This window comes from Pristis pectinata, chromosome 5, assembly GCF_009764475.1.
Source record: "Pristis pectinata isolate sPriPec2 chromosome 5, sPriPec2.1.pri, whole genome shotgun sequence".
Classification (NCBI taxonomy): domain Eukaryota; kingdom Metazoa; phylum Chordata; class Chondrichthyes; order Rhinopristiformes; family Pristidae; genus Pristis; species Pristis pectinata.
Genome location: NC_067409.1, coordinates 38,482,102 through 38,501,328, shown reverse-complemented (window position 1 = coordinate 38,501,328; position 19,227 = coordinate 38,482,102). Strand labels below are relative to the sequence as shown.

At 40.7% G+C, this 19,227-nt stretch overlaps 1 protein-coding gene across 3 annotated transcripts; it reads right to left on the bottom strand.

Moving 5' to 3' along the window:
* Nucleotides 1-398: 398 nt before the first annotated feature.
* LOC127570844 (metalloreductase STEAP4-like) lies at nt 399-19,104 on the bottom strand. Of its 3 annotated transcripts, none has more exons than XM_052016718.1 (5): nt 19,017-19,104; nt 10,633-11,105; nt 9,949-10,476; nt 5,288-5,452; nt 399-3,317 (listed from the first exon to the last, which is right to left on the bottom strand). In XM_052016718.1, the coding sequence occupies exons 2-5, from the start codon at nt 11,101-11,103 to the stop codon at nt 3,069-3,071; spliced, it is 1,413 nt and encodes a 470-aa protein (XP_051872678.1). In that variant the 5' UTR covers nt 11,104-11,105; nt 19,017-19,104; the 3' UTR covers nt 399-3,068. The 3 variants fall into 3 exon arrangements, with proteins under 3 accessions (XP_051872678.1, XP_051872677.1, XP_051872679.1); XM_052016717.1 differs by lacking the exon at nt 19,017-19,104 and adding an exon at nt 12,918-13,287; XM_052016719.1 differs by lacking the exons at nt 9,949-10,476; nt 19,017-19,104 and adding an exon at nt 12,918-13,292.
* Between the last annotated feature and the right edge of the window lie 123 nt (nt 19,105-19,227).

Genomic DNA, 19,227 nt, shown 5'->3' with positions numbered 1-19,227 from the left:
TCTGTTATGATGACACACCCACCAATCCCAGGTTCTCAAGTCAGGTACAGATACACTGTTGTGAAAGCAGAACTACCTATCTTGTGTAAGTGCCAAGATCATGAGTCATTAAACAAGGCTCATTTAGAAAAGCAGATTTTTGAAGGAAATTATACTGTTTAACATATTAATGGAGTAGATATACTTAAGGGGACTAATGCAAATTTTACAAAAGGAAAATGACTATTCATAAACCCTATAGATTAAGAAAAATATATGAACACAATAAGTTCTCTAAACTCCCCATCTCCTGAGAACCGTGCCTGATGTCTGAGCCTGTGACAGACTAACTGTTTTGGAGAATGGTTTCTATGATAAAGCAACAACACAATTATGAACAAATCATATAACTACCAAAATGTTAGAAAGAAAATTTAATGGTCTTTGTTTTTTTTATCATCTATATAACATTTTCAGTGTAGAATTATAAGTGACAAGCTTTATTGTAAATGCATATTGTTCATTTTATCTGTATTCAATGCAATAATACACAAGTTCATACATGTTACAGCAACCTTATTCTATTCTTCTCTATAATGTGGAGTTCAAATCTGTGGGTGATGCTTACTGTAGACCTGTAGCCATTATCTGCCATTCAGTCCACTCTTAAATGCACTGCATTGAACTGTGGAGAATAGAGTTCCATTGAGACTTCTAATGGAATGTCTGTGGCAAATCATGAATGCAAGAGGACTAGAGATGATGCTAAATAATTTTCATACTACATTAGAACTTTGATATTGCCAATAAATATACCTTATTATCTTCAGGTGTAGAGAATGTTAATATTGTATTTGACAGAGTATGCATTTTTTTTAAAGAATGCTTAAAAAAGTATTCTTCCTGATGATCCAGACATTGCAGTACAACTGATCTCTCAACTAGAAGAATTGGTATTTGAAATTTAATACTACGAGCAGGTGAAATGGGTAGAAGTGCTTTGGAGGACGGCTGTGTGGAGCAATATGACCTCTCGCCACAGCCATTGGCTCTCTTAAGTGCCACTAATTTTACCAGTTTGTGCTGACATTTGCTCATACACAGCAAATACCAAATGTTCTGGTATCAGAATGGCTTTGTAGCCTTTTGTAGGTTTAAGAAAGTCTATGATTGACTGCAGTGACCACTTGGGCAATCATTTTAACTTATCCCAGTAGCATAAAGCTAACAAGAGCAGATTAGTCCCTTATTAAACATGTCATAGCATAACAGATGAAGATTGGTCCCTATGATGAGGCAACATGTAAATTACAAAAGATCATGCAACCACCAAAATGTCAGATGGCAAAGTTGGTCTGTGGTTTAATGAACATCATCTGTTCTATTGGATATTAAATTCAGTGACAGAGTTGTCATTGTCTATTCTAAGCTGTAACCAAATCATCCATTCGGAGTTGCTTCACCATATTAAGAGCAGTGTCGATACAAGAATTAGTTATTTTATTATTTAAAATGCCACTTATACTAAACTATGAAAATGATGCATTTATTGATTGTTAACTCAAATACACACAACAGGGACAAAAGTGGGTGGGGGGAGGTTATTTTAACCCCATGGAAAGGATGGGAGAGGTGTGGTGGTATTGTATTTACACATAAAATGGAAACCTAACCTCCAACTGCTCAAACCTCTGAGATGAGTGGTGAAGACTCATACTGAGAATTCCCAACCAGTTTACCAGTGAAATCACAAAGTAGTTTGGATCTTCTTTGAAATTCATTCTCTGTCTCCCAGCTGGAATGCTGCAGTGGAGGACACAATCCGGGTTGTGGATAGAACTGACAAAGGAATTATAGGAGATTGGGAGCTCACAGGATTGAAGGATAGGGCTGATTCAATGTGTGTTTCGATGTACATGTCACTAATAAAGACGTGACTTAAAAAAAATAAATTCTGGTGATTGGTCATAGAGGCATACAATCATAGAGTTATACAAAATAGAAACAGGCCCTTTGGCCCAACTCGTCCATGCCATTCAAGGTGCCTATCTAAGCTGGTCCCATTTGTCTTAACATGGCCCTTATCCCTCAAAACCATTCCTATCCAAGTACCTGTTTAAGTGTCTTTTGGAGAAAAACAGAGAAAACACACCTTTGCTTTGATGAGTCTTAGGGGGTAACTTGCTCTTGAGAGGTGGGTCAGGAATTGCAATATGTAAACGTGGGTGTGTTTCTCAGATTTCAGGAGCCCGGCGGATGACCAGCTGTGACCTTGTCCCAGATATTGCTAGGTTATGCTGACAGTTCTGTGTAGAATTTCTAGCATTTCTCAGTAAGTGCCACTGGGTTGTGAGACTTGTGTACTGAGGAATCTGACGGTCATTCCCCAGCTCCAGTCTAACACTGGTCTCCCTGAATCCCAATAGAGTCCAGCAGCATGGTGAAATCTTGCTGGGATTCCCCAGCATTAACTCGGAGGAATCTGCACACGGACCCTGCACCAGGATCTATTGCTGGATCAATGACACCTTTCATTTGAATAGAGATTTTTAGGGCTGCAAGGAAAAAAAGGAAGTATAAGGTAACTTACTTTTTTTTAAAATCATTTGTGTTTTCGCAATTTTTAAAAATTCTTTGAAAGTGTTTTAAAATAATTTATTTTATTTTTAATCATTGATAAACATTTCTGAATATCAGAGACTATCAGTATTCCTGAAAAAACCTTGACAGCTAACAAAGCTGCTGGGGGCAGAGTGGTGGTGAGGGAATGACCAGGTTTTTTCTGGCCTGGCTACATCACTCCATTATGTTACTTAAGGGCCTACCATCATTCTGGTTCACCTGGGTCAGTGAAGTTTGATTTCCAGAATGGACAGAGGTACATTTGTGAGAAAGAGGACATGGAACACGGGCCAGGCCAACTGCAGGAAACTAAAACAGATCAAAGATTCACATATCCAAACAATGTAACATTATAAATGCCATTATTCCAAGAGTTTAGAAGTATCTGATTCCACCGTTTGAAAATTCATTCCAAAAAAAAAGACATCATGTATTACAAAACATCTCATTCTGGTGCAATATTTGGGTCAAATATTGAGATCGCTTGAGCCTTTTCCTTTTCTTTCCCAACCTTGGCGGATCCTGGTGACCATTCTGTCTACGCATGGAGTTATGAGAATTAGTTTTAGAGCCAACACAATGCATGGGATCACCATGGACAGGAGGTATGCAGGTGGAAGTCCCCATTTATAGAGTGAGAGTATGAGAAATTTATTCCACCCCAGTAAAGCAGTATGCACCGTGCATAGCAACAGCGTGACATGACCCAGCTTTGACTGGAAGAAGAAGAAGAAATACTTTAGACAGGATTACTGATTCATATTTAAGGTATAACACCATATTAAGATCATGTATGCTTCTCATTAGTAATAAACATAAATAAATTCAAATACAGAAAGCCTTTTATGGCAAAAGAAAATTCTTTTTACCAAGTGCTTCTTTCTAAATTACAATGAGATGACAAACATTGACTTGCAAAGACGTCTAGCACTGACAGGATTAACAATTCGGAATTCAGATTATGAAGTTTATAATTTGGCTTCTGAGGATCAATTCTAAATTCAAGGCAGGAGTGTAGTCCATCTAGGAGTTGGAGAAGGAAGGCTCATTAACCTCATTAATAATTGGCCATCTTCCCTGGATGTCAGCTGGAGATAGCTGCCAGGCCCTTACAACAGAGGTGCAGGTGACTCCCACTGGAGACCAAGGGAAAGATCTTTGGCACTGTTAATTCTTCAGGTTGTAAGTATGGGGTTTGGTGGGGCACAAGGTACGTGGTTGGATAAGATGGTGAGATCTAGGGCAAGGCGGAGCAAAAGATTCCTTCTGGGACTGGTAGAGACTCCTCCAGTTTATAATTTACACAACTGTTGCCATTTCTTCTCTGAGCTTCTTTCTTGATCCCTTTACCCTCTAAATGTGCCATCCTTATTATTTGGCATCATGGTTGGAAGTGCCTGTTCTGCGCTGTACTGTTCTACGTTCAATCAGGCCTCATTCTTCTATCCTCTGGTTGTCAAAATTATGGAGCTCTACACCTCAGCTTTCATTTCACATATAATACACACTTTCATGACCTAAACCTACCAACACCAAGACAGTAGTTCCTGATTTATTTTTGGCTTTTACTTTCTTAAACATCATGATGTCCTCTGGCATGACTTTTAGTGGATGAGCTATAGGGCCAGAATATGCCACAGTTAACTTCACTACATTGATCCAACATTCATTTAGGGCCAGTGCAGTGCACAGCTTGTAGAGCCACTGCCTCACAGCACCTGAGACCCAGGTTCTATCCTGACCTTGGGTCCTGTCTGTGTGGAGTTTGCATGTTCTCCCTGTGACTGTGTGGGTGTCCTCTGGATGCCCTGGTTTCCTCCCACATCCCAAATATGTACAGGTTGGGAGGTTAATTGACCACTCTAAATTGCCCCTAGTGTGTGGATGAGTTGCAGGGAGTTGATGTGAATGTGGGGAGAAAAAAATGGGATTAGTGTAAATAGATGGCTGATGGTTGGTGCAGATTCAATGGGCTGAAGGCCCTGTTTCTGTGCTATATCTCTCTGACTCTATTTAGATTCTGGCAGATACACACTGCAATTTGTTTACTCACTTTTGATTGTTAGCCTCTTGCTAATTTTGTCTGATAAATCCTGCTCATTTTACACCTGAAATCTTTATCTAACTCAATAACTACTGAAGAAGAGAATGTCTAATTCAATGCTTTCTCAATTTCTCATATTTCTTTATGACATTGAAGGCTGTTCAGCCCATCAAGTCTACATCTCCTCCCAGAGCAATCCCATCAATCCTAATTCCCATGTATTCCCCTTTAGCCTATTGCCTCTCAGATGCCCATTAACGTGCCCTTGATTCTCTTACCACCTACCTACAATGAGTCAGTGATGATTTACAGTGGCCAATTATCCTATTAACCAATGCATTGTTTTGGAGTGGAGCACATTTCCACTTTTTTTTGGATGTGGGAGGAATCTGGAGCACCAGGGAGACCTACATGGTTACATGGAGAATGTGCAAACTTCACACAGTCATTACTGGTTGTCGGGATCAAGCCTGGGTCACTGGAGCTGTGAGGCAGATACATCTGATTAAAATGATAGTTCTGATAAATAAAGGTAATTTCCCACCAATGGCAATTTTCTATTTATGCTCTGCTCTTTGTCTAGCTATTAGCTAATTCATTAAGATGGAAATTAATAAACCTCTGTAATAACTAACAAAGTACCTGAACAAATCTGAATTCTCTCCAGTTCATTACGTTGCTCACAGATGGAAGGGAGGTTATTCCGAGCAAACAGAAGACTGAAAAGCCCAAGATTCCAGATGCATAAAATGCATCACTTTTCCAGCTCCAGACCACCTCCATCTCCGAGGTTGAATTCTTTTTCAACTGGGTAGTAATCAAGATATAAACTGTTATATCCCAACATAGCAGCTTGAGAGTTTGACACCTTACCCTCAGATGGAAACAAATTCACTTCAAACAGGCTGGATTTTAAAGACTCTTCTTAGATCATAATGCTTGGATAAGTTTGTAATGATTAAATACTGCTTTCAATTCACAAGAATGCAAGAATCATTTAGCGTACTTTTGCTCACCTAGTTACAGGACAAAATGAGCATTTTTCATAATTATGTCCACCTTCACAACATCTGGAAAGATGGGGGCTGATTAGAGGTAGTTAGCATGGCTTTATACATGCGAGATCATGTCTTATGAGCTTGACTGAGTTTTTTGATGATGTGACCAAGAAAGTCAATGAGGGCAGTGCAGTAGGCATGGTTTATATGGTCTTCAGTAAGGCCTTAGATAAGGTTCCACATGGTAGACTGCTCTGGAAGGTTAGATCGCATGGAATCCAAGGAGAGCTGGCTAATTGGTTACACAATTGGCTTAATGGTGGGAAACAGTGGGTGATGGTGGAGGCCCGTGACTAGTGGTGTGCCTCAGGGATCAGTGGTGGGCCCGTTGTTGTTTGTCATCTATATCAACGATTTGGATAAGAATGTACAAGGCATGGTTAGTAAGTTTGCAGATGACACTAAAATAAGTGGTCTAGTGGTCAATGAAGAAGGTTATCAAAAATTACAGGGGGATCTTAATCAGCTGAGTAAGTGGGCCGAGGAATGGCAAATGGAGTTTAATTCAGATAAGTGCGAGATGTTGCAGTTTGGAAAGTCAAATCCAGGTAGGACTTTCACAGTGAATGACAGGGCCCTGGGGAATGTTGTAGAACAGAGGGACCTTGGACTACAAGTACGTGGTTTTCCTGAAAGTGGAGTCATAGGTAGACAGGGTGGTGAAGAAGGCTTTAGGCATGCTGGCCTTCATAAATTATGACAATGAGTATAAAAGTTGGGAGGTCATGGTCAGGCCATACTTGGAGTATTATGTTTAGTTTTGGTCAGCCTGCTATAGGAAAGATGTTATTAAACTGGAGAGAGTGCAGAAAAGATTTACAAGGATGTTGCCAGGACTTGAGGGACTGAGTTATAGGGAGAGGTTCGACGGGTTTGGACCTCTCAAGCTCAATACAGAGCATTGTGTAGGATAGATTGTGATGTTGTTTCATAGTGAAACACATAGTGATACTGTGCATTTTACCGCTTTCTTTATTTTTATTTCCATTGGCCTGATCACAGATGAATGGTGATCATGCCATAGTATGAATAAACTGTGTAAAAATGGAATTTCTGCCAATCTCTTCCTTGATTTGCAGTAGCCAAACAGTAGAAACGCAGTGACACATGTAATCTTTAATATATCACAAACTCAAAAATTGAAAAAAATGACATTTTTATATCTAAGAAACAAAGAACATATTGAAAGAATAACAGGCATCATTACGAGAAAAATGAAAATAACAGCAGCTCTAGCGAATTTTTCAGTTTTTGTGAAATCATGAAACACATTCAGTTGTGTTGCCATTGTGTCTGAGATTAACAATGGAGCAAAAGCCAGGCAGAGAACAATGCACAGTGAATAAAGGATTCAAAAACAATAACGCAGAAGATGTCGGGAACCTGATGGACAACAGGTGCACTCATGGGAAGTGGAATTGGTCTTGGTATTTGTGCAAAATACAAAATAACATCAGACTGGTTGTAGATCACACTGCCAGTTCATTATAGCTCTTTTTGCCCAATTCTATAGGAAAATTTCAACCCATCTGTTTTCAATAAGTGCAACATAAAAAAGAAAATGCACTGAAAACTCTTGATGAAAGAGTCTTCAATGTCTTGTGCTACCATTCACTGCAGCACACAAGCTACTCAGTCAATTTCTGCATTAATCTAAAATAGCATCAAAATAGTGGCATGAGCAGTCCTTGATAGCAAAGTCGTTCAGATCACAAGGTCACATGTTACCAATGGATTACAAAGGCTATTCTTGATCATAAGAACATAAGGATGTAGCCATCTACTCAGTCACCTTCATCCAGATCCAAAACCTTGGCCCATTCTCAGCACCTTACCAGCCCTCAGCACCAGCCACATTTGGGGGAGTTGTTCATGAATTATAAGAATTTTAAAGCACTGAGTACTTGGGGATCTGGAAGAAAATCACATTGACCCACGATGAGGAAGACTATGACTCACAATAGAAGTCCTTGGCATCTGGATCTGAGATGGTTTCTGCAAATATGTTTGAGCTGATTGAATAATGAAGGACTACTTGTAACTTTTACGAATTTTTCTTTAGAATTTCCAAGCTTGTTTATTCAAGAGTTTATTATGGCAACAACTCGCAGAAGGAAATTGTAAGGTTACACAAGCCTTTGGAGATGATTTGAAGATCAGGCTGATAAAGCATATTCACAATGTTCCCAGAAGTGGATTGGGATTCAGTCTGTATTTGGACAAGCAAGTACATGTCTGAACTGTGCCTTGGAATACAGTTTTTCCTGAGTGTGCTGTTGCAGGCAAGACCAGAGGCAGGCAGTCAAAAGGTAGCAATCCAGAAATTGCACCTTCACTGGGATGAGTGTTACCTCAGCCCTTGCAAGTTCAAAAGGGACCTTTTCAGGCAGCTACCTTTTCATTTTGCCTCACTCAGTACATTAAGGGTGCGAATAATTGAGAATGAATTACAATCACCATCATAAGAGTTGGCTGTGGTGTAGGAAATTATTAGAAGCTTCTGATGAACTTTGTTCACAAAAGTGAAACTGAGGGACTGCAAATTGATGCCGGGTTAATTATTTGATAAATTCAAATGCAGGTGGTACTGATAAGGTCAGCATTAGGCCATTCATCTTCTCCTGCCATAAATGGAGGCCCCCGTGGCAGCTGAGTGGAGCACTTACATTTCCCTTAATTCACTGAAATCACCTAGAACATTACAAATTGATCCATTACCTCAGCAGCACTTTCCTGTTTAACACAATGTCCCTTGATTCCTCTAATACCGAAAAATCTGTTGAACTCTGTCTTGAATATACACAACAACCTAGCCTCACTTGGATGGACAGTTTCAAAGATTCAGCATTTCTCATTTCATTCCTGAATGATTGACCAATTGTTTTGACTATGACTCCTCTGGTTTTAGAGATACCCCTGTTAGATGAAAAATTAATCCCAGGAATCAATAAAGCGAACTTTCACTGCACTCCCTTTACCACAAGTACATTCTTCCTTAGGGGTGTCCTTTTTCTTATCATCTGATTTTACATTGTATCTATTGTATCTTAACTTTACCCACACTACTCCAATACGCACCCATCCCAATGTTTCCAAGGTTTTGTATCTGCTTGAAAGCCGCTCATCCCTAGCAACTTTTGATGAAAGATCATTAACTTGAAGTGTTAACTCAATCTCACTGCAGGTGACTGAACCAATAAATTGCTTCCTTCTTTCTCTAACTAAAGACTGATGTTTACTGCTCTTCTCCTTTCTCAGGACTTCTTGCTTCTCATGCCAAAGCCCCCAAAGATTTTACATTTTCATTTTAGATGGCTGCATAAGTTTGATGCAACTTGAAGGACAGTTCATCGGGGCTCTCAGAGTCTTTAGTGTATGGGTCATTCTTCATAACACCATGTAAAAAGGATTAGTGGTTTCTGCTCTGGTAAGGAATAGCAATGGTCAACAAGATGTTTCAATGGATAGAAAACCATGAATAGGAGCAAGTGAAACATTTATCATTGCTCTTTCTTCACCAACTATTCAGTAATGGAAGTCTAATCCCTGTATGCTTATATGTCAAAATCCCATGAGGACAGAATCAAGTTTAGGATCAGCACCAACATTTACCAATATGTTAAGACACAGAGACCCATCTTAAAATTTCCAAATTCTCTCCAATTACATCAAGATTCTCAATGAATCATTAGCTTCTCCTCCATCAAATAAATAAGCAATAGGGATGCAATCATGGCCACCATAGTCTTCAAACTCCTTGGAATGTGTTCTTTGTTACCCTTTGCTTTAAAAAAGGAGAGGATATTGTTTGTGTTGGAGAAACTCAATGGAGAAATGCCTGGAGAAACAAGGAGAAACTTGTTTATCAGAGGCTCTGTTGAATCCTTGCAAACCTCATCAAGCTATCACAGGGCAGGAAAGTGATGACTGTAAATGAACTCAAAGCAAGTGATAAAATATATAATAAGTCATAAGACCTGTTATCCCCATCTTGTCCCCATTCTATTTCTTCTTTTATCGTCATTCCCAACTATAGGTCTCTTGATTTAGGAGGTCTGTAAGGGAGCTATTTCAGACTCAAGTTTTCTCTCTGGGTCATTGGCCTTCATATTCTAATGCCCCACAGCAATTTGAGTGATGCAAAACCTACACCACAGTTTTGCACATTCAGGTTCAACTTACCACACCACCCTGACAGAATGATATTCAAAACAGCACTGAAGTACAGTAAAGGAACAACCTTACCTGTGCTGTGATATATTTAATGTTTCTCCAATAAGTTGAGTACCTAAGTGGTATGATCAATGAATAGAATACGTGAAGGAAGCCATAGACAAATGCCACAAGTCCGAGTTGTTTTCGGCACAGCATCCACTTGTCTAGCCAGTCAGGGAATCTTTTATACTTTGTCCCTCTGTAGAGTTGGAGGAATGCAGCAATCACTCCTGGCAGGTAAACCAACCCAAGCAAAATGAGGGAGACAATTGGAAAAATCTTATTGGGTATGGAAACCATCAACAGATAGGAATTATCCTCATTCTTTTCTACATAAGGATGGATCACTTTAATCACCACACAATACAAGAAGAAGAACACTGTGAGACCAGCTGTTATAATAAATGGTAGCCTCCACATTGGAAAGAGCTGTAGTGGGTAGTTCTCCAATTCTTCAGCTGCTAGAAGGGATCCCTGGTCTAAAGGAGTGAGGCCTAGACTCCTGGCAACATCCATCACCTGCTGTTTGGATTTATTGTCATCACCACAGACAAAGACCTGAAACAAAGTGCAATTGTTTTTACTTCCGCTGAAACTATGGATGCTACACTTCAACATAATTAGCACCACTGGTGAAATTTATTTTTAAAATATAGTCAGTTGAAATAAGTGGACAATTTTCTTCACATAATAAGTAGACGTGTGTGAGCTTACCTGACTGTTGGCATCCAGGCTGCCTGACTGAAGGGCCCAGGCTGAAACTGTGTTAAACCCCTTCACCACAATAGCTTTGGGGACCAGCTGAGACAGATACTGTGCATTGGATTCTGGGTATTGATTCATTTTGAGGTTGTTGCTCACATCCACCAGCACTTTTCCATCCAGTAAATTGGACAGAGCTGAGAGGAAATCATAATTCTCCCTGTGCACCGCCAGGAAAATGATCTCGGATTCTTTCAGGGCATCAGCGTGGGTACAGACTTGAGCTCCACTTGGTAGCAGGGTAGAATTCTGTGGGTTTCGACTACCAAATACCACTTGGTAACCTGACTTGAGCAGCCTCATACCCAAAGATCGGCCAAAGTCCCCAGTACCAAAAATGCAAATCGCCTCCCGCTTATGGTCCAACCTTTTTCTACTGGTTGTCTGGTGAAGTGGGATCATGTTTGATGAATTCACATCCATCTCTGAAAAACATAGAAGAAATTTTATATCTGACAACTTTCTCAATTATGCCAAGCATCAATTCTGTAGTTTTATTTTGTACTTCTATTCTTGGTATGAAGTTTTCCAAAGTTGTTTTTCAATAATATTTATAATACATTTTCTCAGCTGGAATATGATGGGCAGTAACATCCTTACTTATAATGACCAGGAGGACCACATTTGGCTCATCTGTCCCATTCCTCCCCTTATTTCCCTGTAACACTGTGACAATCTCTCTCACATAACCATCAAGTCATCTTAGATTCTTTTGCTGCCTTCCTATACTGGGGATAATTTGCTGTTGTTAATTAACATGCCAGTACACCTCTAGGAAGAATACAGAGCACTGGAGAAACCTATGCAGAAGATAAGTATTCTGAAGCTTGTATCCTAACCCAGTTAGCATTGCTGCAAGCACTGCTCCCATGTCTCACAAGATTTACTAATGGATTTTCTTCTCTCCTGCAGGACAGGGTGGTGCCTAAACACAGGGTGTTAGGGATTACCTTACCCCCATGAACAAGACGATACTCACCATCAATGGAATGGCCATTATTTAGTCCATGCCCAACAACAGGACCACAGAAGCTGACAGTAACCTTATACCTAACCCTGCTTCTCACACCCCATTTCTCTTCATTTCAAAATCCCTGATGATATATGAGATGCTTGTACAAGCTTGTCTTGTTGCTGTGTTGCCATACCATAGCCATGGATACCAGTGTTCAAAACTCCTGGAGGTCATAGCAGTCTCATTTTCTCTCCTCCTCTTTCAGTAACCTGTTATGGTCTGCAACCCCTCTGATTATTCTCTCAGTTATGAGGCACCCCAAGGCCTACAAATATATCCACGTCTGAGTACAACTAGTTTCTGCAGAAGCCCTCGTGTCAAGATGTGGGCCTTCACCAGCTGGCACTCACTTCCTGCAAATTTTGAAAACTATAATAAAATTTGCAAGGCACCAAATCCTTTGTGGAATCCTCCCAAAGGTCAGTAGAAATCAACCTGTAATCAATCCGAATCAAGTGAATGATCCCTTTAAGTATCACTGGGTGGGGGGGAGGGCATCTGTCATGTTATTGAATGTTTAATTCAACCATGCAGGGTACAAAGACCTTAAGGTTTAAAGGCTTAAGGCTTAAAGCATTCTGCTTTAATAAGAGATGTATTTTCCTACAAAGTGTGCACATTCTGGTTCTGGCAGATGCCTTTTTTTTTGCAAGTAGCCTGCAAATCCATTTTGATACATAAATACTGGTGAATTCTTTCCCGCTCCCATGTGCATGAAATGTAAGCAAACACTTCTTATTTTATAGGAAATGAAAGGGAACTTTTATGTAGTGCCCTTTGCATCACTTTTAGAATGTCCCAAAGTTTTTACAACCAATGAAAGCCTGGAAATTAGATCCATTGGCCCCTAATTTTTCTGCACGTTTCACATATAGGTGTAATTTAACCCAGGTTGGATCTCACCAGAGATCATTTCTCAGGGAAATTGGACCCACAGGGAAATTGGCCCAGTCATTTCCAGGCACAATTTACCTTTGTGTCTGACATTTTTCCAGTGTCAGTCATACAACTACTGATGTCAAAAGTTACACTACAAGTGCCCCCTCCTTTACTGATATAACTCAGAGCTTATGGGTGCAACTTACAGCCTTCACTGAACACACACACACACACACACACACACACACACACACACACGCGTGCCCGCACGTATGCATGCACACACATTCAGAATACAACTAGGTAAGTAGGTGCATATTTTATTACCACACATTTCAAGCACCTTCCAAAGTTTTGCAGGGCATGCTTATATTAAAAAGTTGCTTTTTTCATCATTTTACTGCTGAGATACTCATCCAATGAGCACCTCCGTGGTGAAACCATTGGCATCAATCCATTGGCTGAGGCACATCAGCAATTTGCAATCACAACAGCAACTGTCACACTGGTGTCTCTACACAATGAAAGACATTCTTTGCTCGATAAGTATCAACATTTATACTGTGTCGAGTATTATCTGAAAAGAAAAGAAATCCAATCACAAAAACATCAAAACATTTTACACCAAGATTGCACATTCTGTTGCCTTTCTTCTTTCACTTCCTTTACATGGGTTTCAATGTCTTAGTTCTACATTGCTGTATCTCCTGTATGGCTGCTGTTTGCCCACAGGAATCTGCTCCCTTTCCCTTTGAGTCCACACAGGTGTCCTAGATTGCATGAGAAGCTCTTGCCCTGGATGAGCCAGCTTCACACTGCTGCTCCGGGCCAATCGAAGTGCAGTCTGGGAGGTTTAGCTGTGGCATGCAGGTGAACTTACATCCAGAAAGGCTCATTAGGGGACAAAGTAGATAATAATACAATGATCTGCTGGGAATCACCCAGTTTTGCAGATTTGTGTACTTCTTTATGACACAGAAGAAGGCCATTCAACCCTTGAGTTTAGGTGACTCTCAAAGCAATCTCTTTCTCCTATTTATTTTTCTTTCATATGCCCATCACCTCCGCCCTGAATTTCCTACAACCTACTTCAATAGGGGTAATCTATTGTAGCCAATTAACCCACCCACCAACCAGCATGTGACTGGGACATGGGAGGAAACCTGAGCTCCCAGGGAAACCCACACAATCACAGGGAGAACATTCAAATCCTATACAAGCAGCATCGGAGATCAGGATCGAACCTGGGTCACTGGAACTGTAAGGCAGCAGCTCTATCTCCTGCCCCAGCCCTAGGGCTGGCACTGAGGCAGCTGACTAACCCCTGAGTCGCAAGTGTCTGGTCTCTGCTCTCTTCACTCTTCTTGATTTCAGCTCTGCATAATCCGAGCAGGAGTCTGCTCACAATGAAGTGGGGTGTGGGTGGAAGGAGTGAGTGCATCTGCAGAAGATCAACCTGCTCACGTGCGGTTTCTTTCAGCGTGCGTACGAGAGCGACCTGCTGACAGATGTCATCTCTCTCCTTGGAGGAGATAACAGCGAGCTGCTCATTGGCTCCATCCCTTTGCTCCTGTCCAACGGCAAGCTGCTCGTGGGTTGCAGCCCTGTGTTCACTGAAAGCAGCAATCTGATCAGGAATGCCAGCTCTCTGCTCAATGAGGACATCAAGCTGCTACCTGGTGCCAGAGAGCCGGCCTCCAGCCAGATCATGCTGAGACTCCACAGAAGGCAGGCTTTGTGTGGCCTGGATCGGTGCTTCAGTGGCAGCAGTCACCTGAAACAGTCAGCACTGTGTGATGGGACCGTCACCAATACCCAGCAATGAAGTGCACACAGCCTCCAGAGTGGAGTTCATAATCTCCTGGCTCTTGAGACAGCTTTGGGATTCTCCTTGTCATCTCCTGCATTTGGCGCTCCAGCCTGACAGCTCACTAACCACCTCACTGTCTTGGGAACGAATCCCAGTTGTGATCCTCTGAAAGATGCTCAAGAGAACTTCCTTCATCAATCTGTTTTCGATCCAACAAGGAAAGAGCTATTGCTGGATTTAGTTCTCGGGAATAGAATGGACAGGTGCCCCTGAGAGAACACATGAGGAATAGCGTGCATCAGATCATGACATTTAGGTCTGTAATGGAGAAGAGCAAGGAACAATCAAAGGGACAACGGCAACTCTTGGACACTTCCTCCTACTTAGCCCTGAACCATGACCCCACCGAGGACCACCAGGATATTATCTCCCTTATCATCACTGACCTCTTCACCTTGGGAGATCTCCCCCCACAGCTACCAACATGATAGTCCCGCAACCTAGGACTGCCCATCTCTATCTCCTCCCCAAAATCCACAGGAAGAAGGGTCCTGACCCGAAACGTTGACTGCCTGCTTTTCTCCAAGGATGCTGCCTGGCCTGCAGAGTTCCTCCAGCATCATAGTGTTTTTCATCTTCAGCATCTGCAGTCCTTTGTTTCTCTACAATCTAAAGTAGAGCTTCTTAATTGGAGGAGGACTAACTTCAATGAGATGAGAAGGGATCTGACCAGAATAAAGAGGAACCTTTATCAGCAGGTGAAGGTTCAAGTGCCTTGAATCGGCAGGTGAGACTGTTTGAAGTACAGGCTAGGTATATCCCAGGGGAAAAGGTAGGCAAACCTTATCCAGAGCTCCCAAAATGATAAGGCAGATAGAAAATATGACACAACAAAAAAGGTGTTAATGATGCAAGTGTATGATTCAAGTGTGAACAATACATAGAAAAGTTTAGCACAGGAACAGGCCCTTTGGTCCACGATGTCTGCTTTGACCATGATATAAAATCAAACTAATCCCATCTGCTTGCTCCATTCCCTGACTGTTTACGTGTCTGTCTAAATGCCTCTTAAAAGTTGCTATCATATCTGTTTCAACTACTTCCCCAGCAGCATGTTCCAGCTACCTACCACTCTCTGTGCAAAAAAAATTGCCTTGCAAATCTTTAAACTTTTCCCCTCTCACCTTAAGCTATGCCCTCTAGTATTTGACATTTTCACCCTGGGAGACTGAGGCATTCCCTATCTACCCTATCAATGGCTCTCATAATTTTATATACTTCTATCAGGTTGCCCCTTAGCCTCCGGTGCTCCAGAGAAAACAATCCAAGTTTTTCCAACGTTTCCTTATAGCTAATACACTTCAATCCAGGCACCATCTTAGTGAACCTCTTCTGCACCCTCTCCAAAGCCTCCACATCTTTCTGAAAGTGTGATAACCAGAACTACACACAGTATTCCAAATGTGGCCTAACCAAAGTTTTACATAGCTGCAACATAACTTGCCAATCTTTATACCTAATGCCCCGTCCAATGAAGGCAAGCATGCCATGCACCTTCTTTACTACTCTATCCACTTGTGTTGCCACTTTCAGGGAGGTATGGAATTGCACCCCCAGATCCCTCTGTACATTTAGGGTCCTGCCATTTATTGTATACTTCCTCTTGCATTTGACCTCCCAAAGTGCAACACTTCACAATTGTCCAGATTAAACTCTGTCTGCCATTTCTCTGCCTTACTTTGCAACTGATCCATTTTCTTTTGTATTATTTGACAACCTTCCTTTGATTGTTGAATGCTGAATATGGTCAGCTGCTAGGAGAGGTCTAAAGGAAAATAAGATGGGTAAAGAGAAGGTATGAGGAGAGTATGGTAATCTCAAAGGGAGCCAAAAATTTTCTCGAGTCTCATGAATAAGTGAGTAATGTGAGAGCTGATTTGGGACTAAGAGGATATGTGCAAAGAAATGGGGGTCAGGGCTGGAATGCTGGAGTACTTTGTATAGTCTTAACCAAGGAAGAGAATGCCACCAGTATCTTTAGTGTAAATTGTGGTGGTCAAGGGTCATGGCAAGACATGATGTAATCTATTAATCCTCACTAGATACAGGAGAAGTATCAGCATACTAGTAAATGGTAAATGTGACCATTGTTTCAAAAAAAAAATTAAAAATCATGCTTTGAAATGACACTTTGGTTGTGGGTAAACATTTAGAAAAAAAAATCAAAAAGAAAACTAACGGGTACACAGTTTTCTCTCTTTCCCAATTCTGACAAAGGGTCTTTGACCTGAAATGTTAACACTTTTTCTCTCCACAAAGACTGTCTGACCTGTTGAATGTTTCTGGTTTTCTGTTTTTGTTCCAGATTTCCAGTAACTGCATTTTTAAAAAAAATTAAATCTCATGCACTTGAATAAGTTTCTTATAAAGAAGAGTCGGCTTGGATTTGTAAAAGGCAAGTTGTGCTTGACAACCTGATCGATTATTTTGATGAGCTAACAGAGAAGGCAATGCAGAAGACGTCAGTTATATGAATCTCCAGAAAGCATTTGACAACATTCCATGCAAAGAAAATTTGGATTGCAAACTGCAATAGAGGGGTCAATGGCAGTATAGATAAAAATCATTGGCTCAAGGACAGAAAGCATGATAACTGGAAGATGGTAGGCAGTTGTGCTCTTCCCAACAAGTGCTTGGATGACAGCAGCAACATTTTGCAGTTTTTCGATGATGCTTATTTTGTAGGCTTGGTAAACAGTGAGGTGAATAGTAATAGCAAGAGGTTGTAGCTAGACTGGCAGAATGAATAGACAAGCAACGTATGACATTTAGAGAGAGGAGTGTAGAATTACACATTTTAGTAGAGGGAACAGTGAAAGGTGACATGGGCTAAATGATACATTTCGAAATGTTGTACATGATCAGAGAGACTTTGGCTAATTTGAAAATGAGAGAAAAGTTCGAGGGAGCAATTAGTAAAGCATATGGGATCCTGGGCTTCATAATGGAGAAGCAAAGAGTCATTGATAAAACATCTGGAACATTGTGTTCATTTCTGGTCACCACATTCAGTTAGGATTTTAGGTCCTGGAAGAGCTGTTAAGAAGATTTACAAGTATGGTTCCCGGGAAGATGGATTTTAGACAAAATGTTAGACAAAAACTGGAGTTGTTCTCTATGTAGCAAATAAGGTTGAGGAGATTTCATAGACGTGATGAAAATCAAGATAAATTTACAAAGGGTAAGCAAAGAGAAGCTGTTCCCATTACATTGTGACTGAAGGGCCAGAGGATACAGATTTAAATTAAAAGTCAAAAAGTGCAAGAGTGATTTGAGGAAAAAATATTCATGATGATGATCTGGAAATCACTGCTTGTAAGAGAAATTATTTCTGTGCTTGATGAGAGACAATTTACAGAGTCCCAGGGAAGGAGAGGATGGGTACAGAAGTGAATTGATTGCTTTTCAAGGAGACGCCATAGTATCAGACAGCCAAATGATCTCCCTTTGCCATTATAATTCTATGGTTCTTTGCCTTTTTTGATATTCTGACCCATGTCTCAATGAGTGCTTTTTCTCACTAGGAACCTGAGAAAAGTGAATTCATCTGCTTAACATAATAGAGCTTAAAAAATCGGAATCAAATCACAGTATTTTAGAAATGGACAGAAGAATGATAGAAAAGGAAGATCAGACTGACAGAAAAAAAAGAATGCATGTTGTTTCCTAATCACGTTTCAGCACTAAACTTAAAGGTGCTTCAGTGTTAATGACAGGGTGCAAGAAAAATAAGAACACAGATAAAGGGTGATCTTATTTTATCTATTTCAAATAAGCAGCAAGATCTTACTTGACTTTTGGTCAGAAAGGCCCTCTTCATCAGTTCTTTCATATACAGTTAGAATATTGACCACACAGCACACTGCCCTCATTATGGCTGTAATGCAAATGAAACAATTGTCCATCTCCTTGGAGAGTTTTTTTTGCCAGAAAGGTCTGGGAAGTGATGCAGATGTACTTGTCGAGGTCTGTCCTTAACAGCTGCATAACACAGGACTCTGTGCTGTATGGACTGTTCCCAGGGACACACACTGATACAAATATCAACTGCAGTTGGGAAACTATCAGTGCAGTGAATGATGCCCTCTGGTCTGCTCTGTTCAATGATATTCCGAAGTAAGACAGTCTATGACTGAGTGCTGTAATCTAGTATGGTCAAAGGTCCAGGACTACATGCTGGGTGCAGCCATTGTAAGAGGACTATGAGGAAAGGTCACAGAGCCCTCCTGCCATTGCACACAAATTAGTTGAAATCTGCATTAAAACTCCATGAACTATTTGGTCCAGGATCAGAGATGAATGGTAACTGATGACATGCTAACATTCTGGAAATATGTTCTTGCACATTCTGTATTATATAATATTTAATTTCTTTGGGATATAGTATCTACTGAAACTTTAAAAAAGTTTGTTTTACCTGCTGGAACTGCTGTCAGAAAGCCTCTGGCTTTCTAATTGCTGTTCCAGTAGGTAAAACAAAAGGCTCATAAAACTTTAAAAGAAGAAGTTATAGAATGTACAAATAATTGTTCAAGAGACTCTGATAATATAAGCTAAATCACATGCCCTTACCTTCTTATTTATCCTGGCTGACTGAAAATAGAGGCAGCACAAAGAACAGTTTTTAACTTGAGTGTGAATACGGTCAGCTGGAGTTTATTTTCCAAACTGACCCACTATTTAAAGAAAATGATCCAGCCTCGGAAGTCAGCGTTGCTTTTGTCCCACCTCTTTACCTCTGCCAGAACTAGAACTCTCCCACAAACATAACCACATGCTATTT

Excerpts from the sequence above, each read along its gene's own strand:
- LOC127570844 (XM_052016717.1), bottom strand. The coding sequence starts at position 12,939 with ATGCCCTGCAAAACTTTGGAAG. Across the intron at positions 5,453-9,948 it reads TTAAATATATCACAGCACAG|TTGAAAAAGAATTCAACCTC; the intron begins GTAAGGTTGTTC and ends ATTACTACCCAG. Across the intron at positions 3,318-5,287 it reads GAGAATTCAGATTTGTTCAG|TCAAAGCTGGGTCATGTCAC; the intron begins GTACTTTGTTAG and ends TTCTTCTTCCAG.